The sequence below is a fragment of the Agelaius tricolor genome, unplaced genomic scaffold, assembly GCF_023055355.1.
Source record: "Agelaius tricolor isolate 1412-34295 unplaced genomic scaffold, bAgeTri1.0.p SCAF_23, whole genome shotgun sequence".
NCBI classification, from domain to species: domain Eukaryota; kingdom Metazoa; phylum Chordata; class Aves; order Passeriformes; family Icteridae; genus Agelaius; species Agelaius tricolor.
In genome coordinates, this window is record NW_027269283.1 from 1901614 (window position 1) to 1919590 (window position 17977).

Consider the following 17977-nt stretch of genomic DNA (forward strand, 5'->3'; position numbering starts at 1 on the left):
GCATTTAAGGTGTGCCGGCAGCCAGGCAGGGCTGGGAGCAAAGGGACAAGGAGGGAAGGGACACGATGGGAGCAGGGCCAGCACGGAGCTGCGGTCGGTGCTGACACCAGAGGGTGGTGTGGTCTCACGCTGGAAATTCACCGCTGGAGACACATCCCTGCCCTGGCACGTTTGTAAGGAGAGGACTTGGAGACAAGCTCACGTTTACTTTTTCATAGAGATTTTTAATGTTTATTTTTTAACAGACTCGGTTTAAATTTTTGTTTTCTACAATAATTCAATGTAAAAATCCCAGTACAATATACAACAATTTGAACATTTGGAATAAGAAATCCAGCTTGGGGAGACACATAAGTTCAGCTAGTTCCTAACACAGGTAGCAAATTCCCTCCACCCTCCCCCAGATTTCCCAGCCAGGAAGGCATATGGGCAGGAATGCTTTACAAATGTCACACCCACCCTATAAAGACACTGGGTGCTGTGTCCCTGCAGTGGGACATCCCCTAGGAAAGGGCATTCTCCCCTCCATGGGATGGCTGGGAGCCTCCAGCATGGCAAGGCAGTTTTCAGTGAAGTGAGGCTGGCTGGGCCTTGTGCGTGAGTGATGTGGGATGCTCTGAGAAGGTCCTGCATGCAGGTCCTGCAGGGTTTGGAGCTCCCTTGGCATGGAGAAGAGACCTGTCCTCTCCTTGGCAGCACTGCCAGCAGCCTGGTGCCCTACTGCAGCTGTAAGGCTGTTGGAAGGGGATGGCCCTGCAGGGCCCAGCCCAAGGGGCAGAAAACAAGGATGATGAAAGCTCCCTGGCTCTTGGGTCTGAAGGGACATCTCAGGGATCACTCACTGGCCTGGGAGCTGGCAGCTTTTTCAGGAGGCCTCTTTGGGTTGGTCCATGGTACTCAAGCAGCCTGGGAATGGTCCTGCTTGAACAGCCTGGAGTGGTCCTGCTCAAGTGACATGGAGTGGTCCTGCTTGGGCAACATGGGAAGGTTCTGCTCCAGTTACATTGGATGATCCTGCCCAAGCAACCTGGAGAGGTCCTGCTTGAGCAGTTTGGGGTGCTGCTGATCAAGCAGGGTGGGATGGTCCTGCTGGAACAGCATGGAATGGCCCTGCTCAGGCAGCATGGCATGGCCCTGCTTGAGCACAGTGGGATGGTCCTTGTGGAGCATGGGATGGTCCTGCTGGAGCAGCGTGTGTGGTGGGTCTGCTTGAGCACCATGGAGCAGCTGCAAGTGGCAGGGATAGTTCTTCATGTCCTACAGCATCCCAAGCAATGCATTCAAAGCCATTCCTGGCCTTTCTTGCCCCTCTTGGAAATCCTTTACTGCTGGAAGTGATCCTAGGGGAATCTAGTCAAGCTGCATGTTCCACATCAGTTATTGCTAATGTTAGATTGGGACATTGGTGACTTTATCTGGCTGAAACCTTTATCTGGTACTGAAACCTTCCAAGGGCAGAGGTCATCCCCTTTCCCCCCATGACCAGTTCCAGCTGCACTAGCCCTAGGGAGAAGTGTTTTCTGATGTCAGGAAGGGCCCTTCCTGAGTGCATCAGGGGTGGCTGAGCTGGTAGTGGTTTTCCTGGGTTGGTAAGGGATGGGATATAAGGCAGGAGAAATGGGAAGAGAAGCAGAAAATTGTAGCTGGAGTCAGATGGGCTGGGAGTAAAAGAGTGCAGGGAGGAATGGGAGAGGTCAGACTGGGAGAAGATTGGAAGTCGGGACAGAGGTAGGAGATGAAGGAGAATGTAAGGCCAGTTAGAGAGGGAGCTGTGAGGTAAGGAAGGATGGCTGGAGGTCAGGGAGGGGTGGGGAGGGAAATCTGTGAGGTTGGTGGGACACTTAGAGGATAAAGAGGGATAGGAAGGTGGGGAGAAGTAGGAGCATAAGGAGAAACAGGGACACTGTGGAAGGCAACTGACACAGGATGGTGAGATAGGCAGAGGGCATGTGTGAGAGGGACAGGGAAGAGGTGAAATTGCAGGACAAAGTATGGGGAACAATGGGAAGTGAAGGGTCACAGGAAGAACTGAGGTGGAGGAAGAAGTATGAGATGGAGGGTGAAGGAGATGGAAGATGGTGGAAAAGACAATGAATATGAAAAGTGAGGTTGGGGAGGATGAGGAGACTGGGCAGATGGTAGGAAGTGGAGGGTGAGGAAGGACAGGCAAATAGTGGGAGGTGTGGGGCATGGGGAAGGATGGAGGACAGTGGGAAGTGGAGGATGAAGAAGGTGGACAAAATCAAAGAGGAAAACAAGAAGAGTGGAGGAAAAGATGGTGGGGGGAGATAGAGAAGAGGAAGGATGAGGAAACACTGTGAGATGGACATGGATGACAGGAGGAACAGAGAGACACTGAGGGGACAGAAGAAGACAAAGACTGGAGGGCAGTGGAGGAGGATGAATGAGGAAATGGGAAATGGATAAGCACAAAGAGGGACTGGAAATGTGGAGGTGGAAAAGGTAAAATTGGGTGAATTAGCAGTTGAAAGGATGGTGAAATGGTGGGAGGGTGGATTTTGGGATGGGGAAGTGAAGGAGGTTGAGAGAGGAGATAGGAAGAGAGAAGAGGATGAAGAAATGTGGAGAAGATGAGGAGTGGAGGAGGTTGGGGTGAAGGTGGGAGCTAAGGGAGAATAAGCAGGGATAAACTGATGGTAAGATGTAGAGGGCAGTGGTGGGGGAGCTGAAGAAGACAGTGAAATGTTGACATGAATATGAAAGGAAAAGCTGGAGGCAAAGCAAGGCAAGGATGGATGGAGCAGGGTGAAGGTGAAGAAGGAAAAAACATGAGAAGAAGGTGGTGGTGAATGCAGGTAAGGAACAGGATGTGGTAAATGGAGGAGCAGGTTAGAGGGATGGGATTGAACTGTGGCAGGAAGACTGGAGGGTGGGATATGGAGGGCAGTGGAGGAACAAAGGAAGGAGGGATGGGAGGTGGTGGGTGATGGAGCAGAACAAGGAGAGGTGGGATGCAGTGTAGGAGCACAAGAGGGTGGGAGGGGACATGGTGGGTAATGGAGGAGCACAGCATGGCAGGGAGGGATGGGACACAGCTGATGGCAGCACACTGTCAGGAAGGAGTGTGGAAGGAGGGATGGGATGTGAAGGGAGTGGGGAGAACAGGGTGGGATTGGAGGTGGTGAGTGACAGTGGACCCAAGAAAGGACAGGACATGAAGGAAGATGCAGGACAGGAAGGAGGGACAGGATATGGTGGCTGATGGATGAGCACAGAAAAGGGCAGGACCTGGTGGGTGATGGAGGAGGGTGTCAGGGAAGGATGGGACACAGTAGATTACTGCAAGGAAGGAGGGATGGGTGAACAACAGAGGAGCAGTGGAAAAAGGGTTGGGACATAAAAGAAGATACACAGGAGGGATGGGGTATGGTGGGAACAAGGGAAGGAGGAATGGGATGGAGTAGCACAGGAAGGAGGAAGGAGGGCTGGGTTGGATTAGGGTTGATGAAAGAGCACAATAAAGAGGGATGGAACAAGAGCAGGGATGAAAGAGATAGGACATGAAGGATGATGGAAGAGCCAAAGAAGGAGGGAGGGTTTTAGTGGGTGATGGAGGACCTCAGGGTGGGAGAGTTTAATGGAATGAACCTGAGGGGAGGCTGGGACCAGCAGGTGATCAGGGAATCACAGAATCATTAAGGTTGGAAATGATCTCTGAGAGCACCAAGTCCAACTGAAGGGCACAAGGGCAGGGGGCCATGGGCAGCAGAGGAAGGGGGATGTGGGTGTGTGTGCAGGCTGGGGTGAGCTGTGGGCAGGCTGGCATGGCACATGGCAGCTGTGACAAACACCAGCATCACAGGGACAATGCAGAGCTGAGGGCAGCCTGGTGTGGGGTGACAGTGCTGGCAGTGAGGACCTGTGGGAGCTGACAAGGAGCCCTGCTGGTGTGGCACAGCTGGGGTCAGCACATGGGGATGGTGCCAGGGACAGACAGGTGGGTGAGGAGAGCATGGGACACCATGTGTGGGCTGGGCAGCAGGCAGGATGGCAGGAACAGAGGCACGGGATCAGGTCACCCCACACCTCCCTCTGCAGCAGCACTGCCCCAGACAGGACAGGCAGCACAGTCCCCCCCACCACAGCATGGGAAGGCAGCACCAAGGGTGGGGGTGAGGGGTTGCAGGGCCTTTATTCATCACACAACAAGCAGGCATGACACAGGGGTGCAGGATGGGGTGGGCAGAGAGCCTGTCATCGGGGCAGGAGGTGCCCTTCATGCGACCTTGGCATGGGCTCGTGAGAGGAAGCAGGAGGACAGGGCAGGGGCCAACGGCTTTACCCAAAACACCTTAGGTTTCACCCCAGGCTGGGCACTGGCATGTGGGCAGGGGCAGAATCCATGGAGGGGCTGGAGTAGAATCAGCCAACTCCACACCTCAAGCAAATATTCCCCACAAATTCCTTGCCGGCTTCATCTCAGCCCCCCTGTGAAATGCCCAGCACCGCTATTGACAGAGTAAGACAGAACTGACCAATATTACAAATAATTAAAAGGCAGTTTTAAAAATGAGAAACCACATTCCAAAAAAGTAGAGAGAGTCTTTTAAAAAAACCAAACCAAACCAAAACCCCGATTATCCATGAAAATGCTAAAAACCACCCCAAAAATATCTATGTACAGCAGGAGATTGCCCGTGGCAGTGCTGGACCCAACTCCTCCGTGGCAGGCAGGGACACAGCCCGGCCCTGGCTGCTGGTGAGGGTGGGCAGCACCCAGCTGGGTGATGAGGGTCCCCTGGGGGCTGGCTGGGTGCTGCAGGAGCAAAAGGCCATGGGTAGTGGGCCTGCTGGGCCCTGGCTGATGCTGGTGTGTCCGGGGACACCGGCAGTGAGCGGCTGTCACGGAGATGCTGATGGAGGCTGCGACGTGGCAGTGATGCAGCAGCTGCTGCGGGCAGGAGAGGGCAGCAGCCTTGGCAGCACCGGCAGTTCTTAGAGAAACTGTGAGATGACAATGTGCAGAGGCCCTGGGAGCGGTGTACAGAGCTCTAGAGCGATGCACAGAGCCCTTGGAGTGGTGTACAGAGCTCCAGAGTGATGCACAGAGCCCTTGGAGTGGTGTACAGAGCTCCAGAGCGATGCACAGAGCCCTTGGAATGGTGTACAGAGCTCCAGAGTGATGCACAGAGCCCTTGGAGTGGTGTACAGAGCTCCAGAGCGATGCACAGAGCCTTGGAGTGGTGTACAGAGCTCCTGGAGCACTGTACAGAGCCCCAGAGCAATGCAGAGTCCTTGGAGCAGTGGATGGAGCCCCTGGGGCAATGCAGAGCCCTTGGAGCAGTGCACAGAGCCCCCAGAACAGGGCACACAGCCCCAGAGCAATGCGTTGAGGCCCAGGCACCTGCAGGCAGCTCCATCTGGGTGAATCCCTGCCTGGCCCCTGGCAGGCGGCTGGAAAATAGGTCAGGCAGCTGCCTCAGAAATCTCTGTTCTCTCCTGGAGCTGCACAGGGGCACCAAGGCTGCTCTGTGTGGGAGTGGGTAGCAGTCCCCCAGTCCCAGGAGCTCTGCAGTGCTGTGGGGGCTGTGGCTGCTGCCCCCTCCCTCCCTGGGTAAGGCTTTTTCTGGTGGTGACAGAGGGATGTGCGGCGCAGACCACGGGCCACGCTGCAGCCTCCCAAACCACAATCTCTTAATCCAATTGGTGCCTCTCCAAAGTAGCTCATTTCGGGATTTTTAAAATGCACTTGGTTTTACATTGCAGGCTGTCCGGAGTTGGGCAGGGCCAGAAGTGGAGATACAAAAAAAAAAAAAAAAAAAGAAAAGAAAAGAAAGAAAAACAAAAGAGAAATATGTATATTCAGCACTTGGAGAAGAAATAACTACAAGTGGCCCCAAGCAGGGAGGTGGGTGCCAGGCAGGGGTACCACAACCCCTTGGGAGCAGGGGATGTGCGCACACACACACAGAGGCACAGGCCACCTCTCCCCACGCTGTGCACCCAGCGATCCCAACCTGCAGCTGGAGGAGCCCGGGGACCACCCGGACCCCTGCCAGCAGCCAAGGGCCTCAGCAGCACCCCAAGAGCAGAAGGGTGACCGAAGAGGGCCCCCAGCCAGCCCAGCCCGGGTGAGCACAGGGAGCCTCCCTCCTCCTTCCTGCTGGGGAAGCACAACTCAGCCCGCGGCTGATGCAACCGCGCAGCAATCGGGCAATGGGCCCGGGATGCCGGCAGGATGCTGGAGCCCAGGCAGGGCAGGGCGGGCAGCAGCCACAGCCAGCACCCTCCATCCGCGGGGTGGCTGCAGCATCACCCCTCGGCCGGTGCTTCCCTACAGCGGCCCAGCCCTCCCTATCGACAGCAGCAGCGCCTCCCATGGCTGCTCTCCCTTTCTCAGCCCTCGGCATAGCAGGGTCTCGCTGACACTCCCGGCGCGGTGGCACCGCCAGGACCCCCGGTGCCGGTGCCGACAGCGGGTCCCTGCGCAGGCAGGAGGTGATGCAGCCACCCTGCCAGGGTGTCCCCGCAGCCCGGGGCTACCTCCGGCTCCACATCTGCTTCGTAAGCGTCCCCGGGGCCGAGGGGACGTTTAGGAGACAGATGAGCCCGCGCCGCCTCCGCGAGGGGCCCCGCGGGCTCAGCGCGGGCGCTCTTCCGGCAGGACAGTGGATGGCAGCCATGCTGCGTCCCCCGGCCCCCCGTCCTCACTCACTCGAGGCCCCCGGCTTCTCCTCTGCCCTGGGGGGGTCCGCGGGGTGCAGTTTGCACTTGGAGGGGGAGTGGCGGACCGCGGAGCGGGATGGCCGGGCAAAGCACGAGGTGAGGGACTGGGAGCTGCAGTCACACGCCGTGTCCTGCAAAGATAGACAGGGCACAGCGGAGTTAGAGGGGTCAGGCACCCTGTCCCCCGCCACGGCGGGACACCCCGGGGGGCTCCGTGCCTCGTTACCTCGCTGGCTAGAGCCGAGATGAGGTCGGGGTCCCGCAGGGCTGCGTCCTTACTGCCCTGGCCAGGGGACGAGGGCTTGGGGTCCTCGCAGCTGCCCTGCTTGAGGACCTTCTTGTTCAAGACACGGGAGATGTTTTCGTGGTGGGTGGCGGGGCTGGGGTGCTCGGCTCTCTTGCTCTCCTCCCCGGTGGCCTCCTTCTTCTCCTGGGGGGCAGTGGGGCTCTGCGCCCGCCCGCAGACGTTCCTGAAGAACTCCTGCACGAGGCCATACTTGGGTGCTTCGGGCTTGGCCCGGCTGCTCTCAGGGCAGCCCGGCTTCCAGATGGACTCGGTGCTGCCCGCGTGCTCCACCACGCTGAACAGGCTGGACAGGCCATCGTTGATGTTGCTGAGGACGGGGCTGTCGCGGGTGGTGGTGGAGCGGGCCCAGGCAGAGCCGTTCTGCTTGCTCTGGTGCAAGTTCCACAGGCTCCTGTCCTTGGAGGCGTCCAGCTTGGAGGAAGACCTCCTCTGGAGCTTCGGAGAGCCGTATTTTGGGGAGCAGCACGGCCGCTCGATCCTGGAGTGGACCTTATCCAGGGAGGAGGAGATCTGCTTGCTGCGCACGGACACGAGGGAGGAGCTGCGCGGGGACCAGCTCTTGCCATGCATGCCAGCACCACGGGGCAGGTCGGTCTGCAGGCCCACGCTCACCGTCTGGATGGTCTGTGTGCCCACGTGGGCCAGCCCCACTGTCTGGCTGGAGGTGCTTTTCACCTTCCTCTCGAGCGAGCTGGAGCGGATGGCCTGGCGCACGCAGTTGGTGATCTCCTTCATGTCGTCGCTCATGTTGCCGGAGATCTCCAGGTCGTGCAGCGAGGGCGGGAAGCGTGGCACCGGCGGCACCGCGCTCTCCCCCGCGCCGCCGTCCAGCAGCTCCTGCTGCTGCTTGGAGAAGTTGCACAGCCACTGGCTGTAGGTGCCCTCGGCGCTGGCCGACTCCTCCGGCTCCTTGGGCTTGGCCATGGTGAACAGGAATCCGGGCTCGATCATGATCTTGCCCTCCTTGTTGTGCACCAGAGGCGCCTCCAGCCGCCGCACCACCGGCGGGCTGTAGTAGATGCGGATCCCCGTCTTGTCGGGGGCCGTGTAGCTCCTCTGGATTTGTTTCTGAGCTGGGTCGTGCCCGGAGAGGCTGCTTGCCCGTGAGTAGTCCCAGGAGGAGATGCCCAGCTTCTCCTTGGCCAGGCTGTCGGGGGCAGGTTGTTCGATATTCACATATGTACAGTTGGAGGGAGGAAGGCTGGCGCTGTCCCGGATCCCGTTGGGCAGCATCTGGGTGGTTGAGGATGACTTTTTGCACCGGGCATGGTCACCCAGCCCTGGCACCGTCTTTCCAGAGAGGTAGGGAGAACAGTCGAGCAAGCTTTCAAACTCTGACATGGAGGAAACAGACTTGGTCCTGTGGGAAGTGAGAGGACAGGGATCAAAAGGGGGCAGGGAAGGGGATTGGGGGACAGCTGAGGCACATCCCCAATGGGACCTTCCTGGGCACCCAGTCCTGCTCCTCACAGGGAGCGCTTTGCTTCCAGGACTACCCTGGAACAGGGTTGTATCTCCCCTGTGACTCTCAGGCATGTCAAGCCCTCTATGTTCCAGGGACTATGGAGGCATCAGCACACTCACCTTTTGAGGTTGGTTCCCTTGGCTTCTGCTTCAGAGATTGTCTCCTTGTCTGTGATTTTCTCATTGAGAGCCTAGGAGGGCACAGGAGAAAGCTCCAGGGTCAGCCAAGCACAGCACCAGAACACAGAGATGGGCTGGAGCTCAGGGGCTGCATCCTGCTCCTCTCCAGCACCACCAGCTTCCCCACACACTGAGGCACAGCAGTCCCAGGACTGCATGGGGCTTGCTGCAAACACATCTATTTAAAATCAGCTTTTTATAACCCCACAGAAGCTCTTGGGGGTTCAGCCATTTCCTTCATGCTCTCATTCCCCTGGTGCAGTCCCTTGCAGCCTCATTTGCTGTTTAAGGGGGTGTTAATTGGGGTTCACACATCCTCCCATCTAACCCTTAGCACAGACCTAAGAGCATCCTGAGAGCACTCCACTTTCTCTTACCCACCTCCTTCCAGTTGCTGCCGTGCTTCTCCATTTCAGAGTGCTTCAATGCCCATGGATTGGATCCTTTCTGCAACTGGAAAATGTATTGGTCACTCAACAAGTGCAACACGAGCCTCTCTGGGCAAAGCAAAAGCATGAAACATTCTCGGGGCAAGCAGCAAAGGCTGGAGGACACGTGCAGGATGGGAGACACCATACCTGGTTGAGTTTGTTCTGCAGGTCCTTTGCTTGCTGCTCTGCCTGCTGCTGCTCCTCCTTGAAGCGAGCCAGCAGCTCCACCTTCTCCTGGTTCCAGTTCTTCTCGCTGATCTGCAGCTGCTTGGTGAGGTCCATGACAGCGCTGTAGGACTCGGCCAGGAGATGCTGGTGCTCCTCACGCTCCCTCTTCAGTGCCACCTTCCAGTCTGGCAGCGCACGCTCTGCGATCCCTTTGCCTGCCTTTGACTCCAGCTGTGGGGACATGGTGGTGGCTGTGAGGGACCCAGGGCTCCAGTGTGGTGCTGGACATCTCTAGCCAACGGGCAGGGCTGCAGTGCCAGTCCCATGCTGCCAGGCTGGGCAATAAGCATGTCCCCAAGGACGTGACACGCACAACATGGCTTGCTCATGGCACAGCCAAGCCGTGGCCAGCCCTGGCTTGCAGCCACATCATGCCAGCTGGCCAGCAGATGGTCACCCAGCAGGACACAGGCTGAATGTCCTGCCTGCCTGGCTGTGCTCCTGCCTGCAGGACATGGCTCCTGGAGAGGGGCACCATCACCTGAGCAGCCCCCAAGGATGCAGCACCAGTGGGGTGGTGCCACCATGGCTGCTCTGCTTGCTTTTGAGGAGGAGATAAGGGAACTGGGGACTCATGCTCTGCCAGGAGAAATCCTGCCTGGAAAGTGCTGGCACCTGTGCTGGGGAGCAGAGCTGATGTACAGCCATGGGCTGCTGCCAGCACAGCATGAGTGGAAACCTCTCAGCACTGGAAGGGCAGGGCTGAGGGACTGGTGGGACTCATCCTACAGGCAGGAGCTTCCCCCAGGGCCCAGGCAGCCCTCCCTCCACCTCCTGCCTTCCCTGCAGCCTTGCATCCCTTCTGCAGCATCCACAGGGATCCTGCACTGTGACTTGGGGTGGGGGAGAGGTGGGCTCTGATGCTGCTCTCAGCTGCCTGTCCTCAGGAGGGATGCTGAGCCCCTGTCCCATCCCACCCTCCCCAGACAGAGGAATAAAGAGCATCCTCTGCTGCTCCACAGGCAGATTTCCATGCCAGCCCCGTTGCCATGGAAACTCTCCTGCCTGAGTGGCTGCTAATTAAGATTCCCACAGTGCCACCCTGCTCCCAGCCCAATGCTTGGCACAGGGCACAGGCAGGCCCCCAGCCCCCCAGCAGGCACAGGGGGGCCCTGGCACTGCCCACCTGGGCGATGTGGCACTTGAGCTCAGCACGCTCCATCTCCCAGGCAGCCTTGGCCTTGGTGAACTGCTGCTGCAGCTCGCTGGCACCGCGCCGCTCCTCCCGCAGCTCCGTGCACAGCTCCTTCAGGGTCACCTTCATGTCTGCCAGAGTCTTGATGCACTCGTTGGGCTGCAGGAGAACAGGGGTGAGCACAGGCAGCACGAGGGGACCCAACAGGCTGGGACTCTGTGGGAGCTGTCCTCTCTGCATCCCAGCCCTGCAGGCTGCTGCCAAGGGGAGGGACAGGGGAAGGCACCATGGCAGGGGACCATCCCCACCCAGGCACACACCCCAAGAGGAGCCACCAGCCACAGCAGGGGCTGATCCTACCCTGATCCACCCCCTGGGCTTGTGGGGACCCTGCTCACCGTGTTGGGGGTCCAGGTGTCCCCGGCACACATCTTGTTGTCTGCCTGTTGCTGTGGGGCTAGCTCCTCCTCTTCCAGCAGCAGGTACAGCTCCTTCATGCTGTTCACCTGTGGGTCACACCATGGCTGGGGTGATATGGGGACCCACAGCCCCTGGGCAGGGATGGGGGACACCCAAACAGCCCTGGGCAGGACAAACAGGTGTGAGGGACACACCCAACAGTGTGGTCTCCCCTCCATGACAGCCCACTGTACCTCCAAAAAGTCCTCGCCCTCACTGTGCACCACCTTGCCCTGGCGCCAGCGCTTGAGGAACCACTTGAGCTTCATGAAGAGCAGGAGGAAGCTCTGCCTGAACTGCTGTGACTCCTGCACCAGCAGGTTCTTTTCCTGGCTCCAGAACTTCTGCTCCAGCCGCCTCTGCAGGTTGAGGCTCTGCAGCTCAAACTCCCGTCGCAGCAGTGCTTTCTGGTGGTCCTCCTTCAGCTGGGGAGAGATGAGTGGCTCCAGGACAGGCACTGGTGGCAGCCGTGTGATGCTTCCCCCCCAGGGTCTGGGCTGAGCCTGGTGCCAGCCCCATATCCCCATCTGGGGGAGCTGCACCACTCTGGAGCATGCTGGGGACAGCAGGGCAACGGGGGAAGCCCTGCATGGCTCCATGTACAAGGAGGAGTGTGCTCAGCCTCGAAAATGGGACATGCTGTGTGTGCTCCCAGGTGACACCCAGGTCCCCACATGGGTCATAGGGCTGGAGGTGGCACTGCCATGGGTTGAGGACAGCTGTCTCCCAGGGGCAGAGGCTGTTCCCTACTCACCTGGCAGATCTTCTGTGAGAAGTTGTCCACCTCGTCCTTCCTCAGCTGCCTCTCCTGTGAGAGCTGCTCCTGCAGCCCCCGCAGGCTCTCGTTGGCCTCGGACAGCACCAGCTGCAGCTCCTTCATCTGTAACAGCCCCAGAAGGGGATGGCAAAGCTGGCCTGCACTTCCCCGTGTCCCTCCCTGAGCAGGCTCTGCAGCTTCCCCTGTCCCCAGCTCCCAAAAGGCTGTCCCACAGCCCTGTGGCCGAGGGGACACGGCTTCCAGGCTGTGCCATACCTCGGTGGCGTAGGAGTCGTTCTCCTCAGCCCGGCAGGGTTTGTAGCTCCGGGCGTGGGCGGGGTCCGTGTCCTTGGCGTGGGGGATGCGGAAAGGGTCGGCGTCCCTAAAATCAGGCTGCTGCATGCGTGGGCAAGTTAATGAGAACAAACCAAAAGAGCGGGAAGGGGAAAAAAAAAACAAAACAGAAAACAAAACAATGGGTCTCCGAAACAGTAAAGAACTACAAGACAACAAAAAGGATGAGGAGGAGAAGGAGCTTCATCACCATGGCGGGAGACAATGCGGAAACCAAAAGGAAACACAGGATGAGGAGACACGTGGCCTGGATTGTTTGGGGAAAGGGGAAAAAGAGAGAGAAAGAGGGAAAAAATGTGCAAACACCAGTTACGGTGCCATGCAGTGACTGGGGGAGACTGGGACCTCGGGCTGGGGGGACCACATGCAGAACAATAGGACTCTGAACAAGCGAGTGTGCTCCAGAAAGGGGCTTGTGCCTGCAGCCCCAACCACCACTGACACCCCTGTCACGAGCTGGGACCCCTGAGGACAGTGGGACAGCAGGGCATGAACTGCTCTGCACTGCTCCAAAGGTGTTCTCCCTTGGATGCAGATTTGCCCTGAAGCCTTTGCTCTCCAAATTACCCTGCCTGGGTGCCTTTGGGGACGGAGGATTCCTGCAAGTGGAGTGCCTACAATTTGGGCTGCTTTCGGAGGCTGCAGGCTGCTCTCCTCCCACCCAGCTCATCCCCAACAAGCAAAGAGCTTCTGAGACACAATGTTGGGCTAAGCCAGGGAGAGCAGCCAAAACATCAGCCCCTGCTAAGGTGGGATTGCACCTGAGACCCCTTGGCCATGGGCAGGGCAGCCTTGGCACAACCAGCCTGTGCCAGGGTGCCCACTGCCTCCTGCGCTGGGCACACTCTGTTGGAGCAGAGTCCTACCTTGTCCCCGGTGCCACTGGCATGCAGTGAGGTGTTAGTCTGGATTTTGCTCTGGAGAGGCAGGAGGGAGGTTACAGTGGGGATCAGGGTTTGCTCCATTAAAGCAGGAGGAAACGTGGTGGCAAATAAAGCGGCAGCTGCTGTGAGGGATGTGGGAAGAAGCCATACCTGGAAGTCAGAGGCATGCTCTTTGGTGACATCGTGGCTGCTGGGGCTGGAGAAGGGGAATGAGTCCGTGTGCTCCTTGAAGCCACCGGTGAGGTGGTCCACCTTCCTCACGAAGCAGCCCAGGTCCTGCTGGAGCACGCCCAGCCTCATCAGCAGCACATTCATCAGCTTGGCATCGCTGGGGCTGTCACCACCGCTGCCCACCGCCTCGCCCAGCAGCACCCCCGCACACTCGTTGTCCAAGCAAGCCTTCAGCCCCGAGGTGAACCCGTTGGCATCCGAAATCAAGACATCGATTGCTTTACTGACCAGCGTCGCCTGGTCCCGGATGCCCAGCAAGGTCTCCAGGTCCTTGGGCTTGAGCAGTTTGGCAGGGCCATCAGGCACCTTCCCAGTGCCCAGCCCCCTGTCCTGCCCGTCGGCCTCGCTGCTGCCCACTCCATCCCTCCAGCCGGCGGTGGGCACGCACTGCGCCGAGTCGCCGGCCTCGGCGTCGGTCTCCAGCATGGGCCGGGTGCTCTGGCAGGAGGCCAGGTCGCAGCGCTGCAGGTTGGAGAGCAGCACCCTGTTCTCGTACTGCAGCTTCTTCACCTTGCCGCTGAGCTCGCTGATCTGCACCTTGGCCGTGGCCAGCTCCTCCTGCGAGGGCTCGCTGACCACCGAGCAGCTGTCCTCGGACAGCGTCACGTCCAGCTCGTGCTCCGACTTGTACTTGCTCAGCTCGCTCAGGAGCAGCTTGTTCTGGTCCTCCAGCTCCAGCAGCGAGCGCCTCAGCAGCTCGGCCTCCTCCTCCACGAACTGCAGGTGCCGCCGCAGCTCGGCCACCGTGTCCCCCGCGTCCCCGCAGCCGGAGACGCCCGCCAGGAACCGCGCGTCCTGCCCCGGCAGCTCCCTGTCCCCCTGGCCCTTCATGTCGTCCATTTCCGCCCGCAGCCCGCGGTTCTCCACCTCCAGCTCCACTATCCTCCGGCTGAGGATGTTGGCTTCCTCCTCCACCAGCTTGAGGTGGACCTTCAGCTCGGCCTCGCGGGAATGGGGAGAGTCAGCCAGCTCCTCCACGGAGAGGGAGCTGTCCAGGTCCCCGTACAGGGACCTGTACTTCAGCAGCTCCTCCTTCATGCCGTCGTTCTCCTTGGCCAGCTTGGTCAGCTTCTTGCACATCAGGGCTGACTCCTCCTTGGCAAAATGCAGCTGGCACTTCAGGTCTGCGCTGTCCTCCTGGGGAGCCAGAGGGGGTGGGTATTAGACAGATGCTCCCAGGAACCATGGTGATTCCCAGAGAGCCCTGGGGACATGCCACCTTCCCCCTCCTGGCTCTGCTCCTGGAGGAGGAAAAGCTTTGAGATCCATCCTGCAGACTTTCAGGGTGAGCCTGGAGATGGGACAGGATGCCCTGGATGAGGAGACCTTGGGGTCCTGCCCTAAGAAGGACATTGAGCCACCAGCAGGGATGTAAGGACCAAGTCCAGCCTGATCCACAACAGGGCAGAGGGGCAGGGAGAGCTCTCAAGACTCCACAGGGTTATTAAGGCTTCCTCCCTAGAACTGCCACTGAAGTGCTCCTGTCAGGGCTCTGCTCCCCTCACTCAGGCCCCAACCTCATCACAGGGCAGAGAAGCTGCTGAGAACCTCTCAAAGTCCCAACCCCCAGCCTTGCTACTACCACCTTGCCAGGGCACTGAAAACCCGGGCAAAGCCTCAGCACCAGCTCACCAGTCCCTTCCCAAGCCCCTCTGCTTCTCAGAACCGTTTCTCCGTGTGTTCTTTTTTTATTCAGCAATTAGGATCTTGGCTGTCTGCCCAGACAAACCGTTTCTCTGCTCTGGGAGCTTTTTGGATGGAGGACCAGGATTTCCTGACGTCCAGCTCGCAGCTTCCCGTGCCCTGGGGTCACCTGAGTGCTCTGAGCTGTGTCGTGGTCACTGCCAGGAGGGGACCTGCTGGGCTGTGCCCCTCACCTCCCTGCACCCACTGCAGCTGGGCAGTGCTGGGGGTGGCCAAGCCCTTTGGCTGGGTGGCTGCTGGCCCTGGTTGCCCTCTGCCTGGCTGAACTCACCCCCTTTCCCCTTTCCTTGGCTGGAAGAAACAAGCTGTCCCCTTCTTTGGGTGCTCTGCACCCCCAGCCCCCCCAGCCATACCCATGCTCACCCCAAACCCCACAGCAGTATTTACTCTGCTGACTTCCTGCACTGCTCATAACAAGGCCAGGGGTGATGGAAAGGGGGTTCCCATGAGTTTGGGGTGCCATTTTAGTCCCTAAATGTCCTGCAGTGACCACAGGAACCACCCTGCTGCACTTCCATGCTTGTGCACTGGGACACGACCTCACTAAGGCGCATTAAAGCTGTGCCCCCCTAATTAGGTGAGGAGATTAGGGGAGGGCTGCTGTGGGCAGGGCAGACATGACCTCAGTTCCTGTTTTTCCAGGGGGAAAAAAACAAGCAGCAACCCAGTGTGTCCCTCTATGGCATCAGCAAGGAGACACACACAGGTCCCCAAGACCATCTGGAGTGCTCCTGGGGCCTGGGGAGACCTCAGTGTTGAGTCTGTCCCCTCAGCTCCGTTTCTGGGGAGTGCTGAAGCTCAGCCAGCTCGGCCAGGCAGGAAAGGGGCCCAGGAAGCCACAGATGAGTCACAGCATCTGAGCCACAGGGCCACCAGCCACAGCTGAGCAGGGACAGGGAGCCCATGGGGGCCACATGCAGGGGCATCTGCAGCCAGGGAAGCCCAGAGTTCCTGGAGCATTGGTCCCACCACAGAACCGAGCCCACCCTGACCCCAAGCTGAAGGGTCTCAGCTCCATGGGGAAGCAGAGGGGGCTGGGGTTGTTTCCTGCCTCAGGAGGAGGCAGATGAGGGGCTTCAGCCTCAGGAAAGGGGTGATGGAAGAGCCCCCTCAACTCAGGGCAGAGCTGGCTGTAAGAGCTCTCTGGGGAATTGAGGGGAAGGATGCTGGGACCATCAGCTGGCCAGAAAGGGCTCTGAAGAATGGAGTTAAAGGGAGGTGATAAATAAAGACTGAAAGGGAAAGTCCTTGAGGGCCTGGGGGTCTCTGTCCTGTGGCTGCACAAAAGGGCCTGTGCCAAGAAGGACACAGGTCACCCAAACCCCTTGGGCTGCTCAGGGTTCCTGTTGGGAGACACTCAGCAGCATGTCAGGAGTGTCCTTCCATGGTCTGCCTCTGTGTTCCAGCTTTTGGGGAGCAGATCTGTTCCCCAAAATAAACCCTTCAGGTCTTTTGCCTTTGAAAGAGGATTTTTCCTCTTGCCTTTCTATCCCTGCAACAGCAGCTCTGCCTCTCCAAGCCCTGGTAACAGCATTAGTGAGTCACAGCAGCTCAGCTCAACAGCAAGTGACAGCTGAAATCCTGCTGCCACTGGCAAATCCCCTGTGAGGGCAGGAGTGGTGTGGCCTCCAGCCATCCCCACAGGGACCCTCTGCTCCCCCCAGACCCTGTGAAGCTCCCAGAGCACCCTCAAGCACAGCTGGAGGGACACAGGCTGCAAGAGCCACAGGAGCAGAAGCAGCTTTGCAATATAAAAGCCAAACTCCTTCAGCTCCTTACACAGGGAAAGGGTTAAAGCCACTGCTCCTCCATTGATAAATGAGACAAGGGAGCGAGTGAGGACAAAGAGGATGGCCCAGCACATCAATCCCTCCCTTATGCAGGGGCTCTGAGAGGCAGGAAAGCTCTGCAAAGCCCTGCAAGGAGGGGATGGCGCTGCCATGCCCGGATTTGCTCCTGGCCTGGGCTCAGTCTCCAGCTGGCATCATGAGCTGGGGGGTCACTGTGCCCTGGGTGCCCTGCTGCTGGTACCTGCACTGATGGCTTCTTCTCAGTCTTGCCCAAGGAGCGAGAGCCCCGCTTCTTCAGGGAGTTCTGCAGAAAGAACAGAGAGTTATGACCCACAGCGATGGCCCTGCACCCCAGCAGTGACAGACAGACAAATCAGTGTGGATGGACATTGGTGCCGACATTCCCAGATGCTCCTGGACCCCAGGAGAACACCCTAGCCCTGGTGGGCTGAGGGAGGCCCTTTGCTTTGAGGGAGCTGGACTGGCAAGCATCACATCATGAGGTTTGGCCAGAAATTCCCCCTGCAGGCAAAGGAGCAGTGCAAAAGCAGGAGTGAGCAGGAAATGAGCCATGGAGAGTGGAGAGGCTGAGTCACTGTCCCTGTCAGGGCTGGATGGAGCAGGGAATCCAACCCCCAGGGCAAGGGACAGCTCTCAGTGTGTGAGATTCCAGGACATTCCAGTGTGGGAGCAGCAGATGATGACATTCCCCATCACCTTCTCCCCAAGCAAGGGATATGTCCTGCTCCCTCAGCAGCATGATGCTGACTCTGCTGTCAAGGTCACAAGGGGACACAAGGGACAATGTCCAGGCTAGTGAGGACAGCTGGGAGGTGGGGAAGGCAGACAGAGCAATAAGGCAGACCAAAAGCATGGTAAAAATGGAGGTGCCCAGAGCAGAGCCAGTTATCTGGGGAAAGACCCTCAAGAACATCCACAGAGCCTCCCATGAGTGCTGGCTGATCCATGCAGCTGCCCTGGACCTCTTTCTAAGCTGGTGCTGAGGCCCACAGCCAGAGAAAGCAGCTGTGAAATGTAAGCTGCTGCCTGTGCCAAGGTGCAGGGCTCCAGGCTTTCCTATTAAGGCCACGACCATCCCTGGAGCTGCAGAGCCTCTGCCAGGGGCTGCTTGTGCCACATCACATCCCCCTCACCCCCACCCTGCTGGGCACTGCAGCTGGCCAAGGGCAGCCCCAGCCCCAGAGAGCCCCAGGCACAGCACCCTGGGGCAATGTGGCTGTCACTGCTCCGCCCTGGGAGCAGCCTTGGGGTCCCCTCAAGGCCAGGTTTGGTGTGGCAGGCTTGGCATGGGGTACCCAGATTGATGCCACTTTTTCTGACCCCTTTAGGAGACAGGAGAGGGGGG

At 58.8% G+C, this 17977-nt stretch overlaps 1 protein-coding gene across 2 annotated transcripts in view; it reads right to left on the minus strand.

The window, feature by feature from the left end:
• Positions 1–203: 203 nt before the first annotated feature.
• Positions 204–17977, minus strand: part of MTCL2 (microtubule crosslinking factor 2) — a 29622-nt gene continuing 11848 nt past the window's right edge. The window contains exons 4-16 of one of the 2 annotated variants that reach the window (XM_071447086.1): positions 16853–16915; positions 13037–14254; positions 11925–12041; positions 11646–11771; positions 11086–11316; positions 10831–10938; positions 10424–10591; positions 9217–9468; positions 9020–9091; positions 8579–8649; positions 6914–8354; positions 6677–6818; positions 204–5728 (exon numbers count right to left, since the gene is read on the minus strand). In XM_071447086.1, coding sequence (XP_071303187.1) covers positions 5700–5728; positions 6677–6818; positions 6914–8354; positions 8579–8649; positions 9020–9091; positions 9217–9468; positions 10424–10591; positions 10831–10938; positions 11086–11316; positions 11646–11771; positions 11925–12041; positions 13037–14254; positions 16853–16915 — 4038 coding nt within the window. In that variant the 3' untranslated portion in view covers positions 204–5699. Of the gene's footprint in view, positions 5729–6676; positions 6819–6913; positions 8355–8578; positions 8650–9019; positions 9092–9216; positions 9469–10423; positions 10592–10830; positions 10939–11085; positions 11317–11645; positions 11772–11924; positions 12045–13036; positions 14255–16852; positions 16916–17977 lie in introns of both variants that reach the window. The other variant, XM_071447085.1, reaches the window with a different exon arrangement.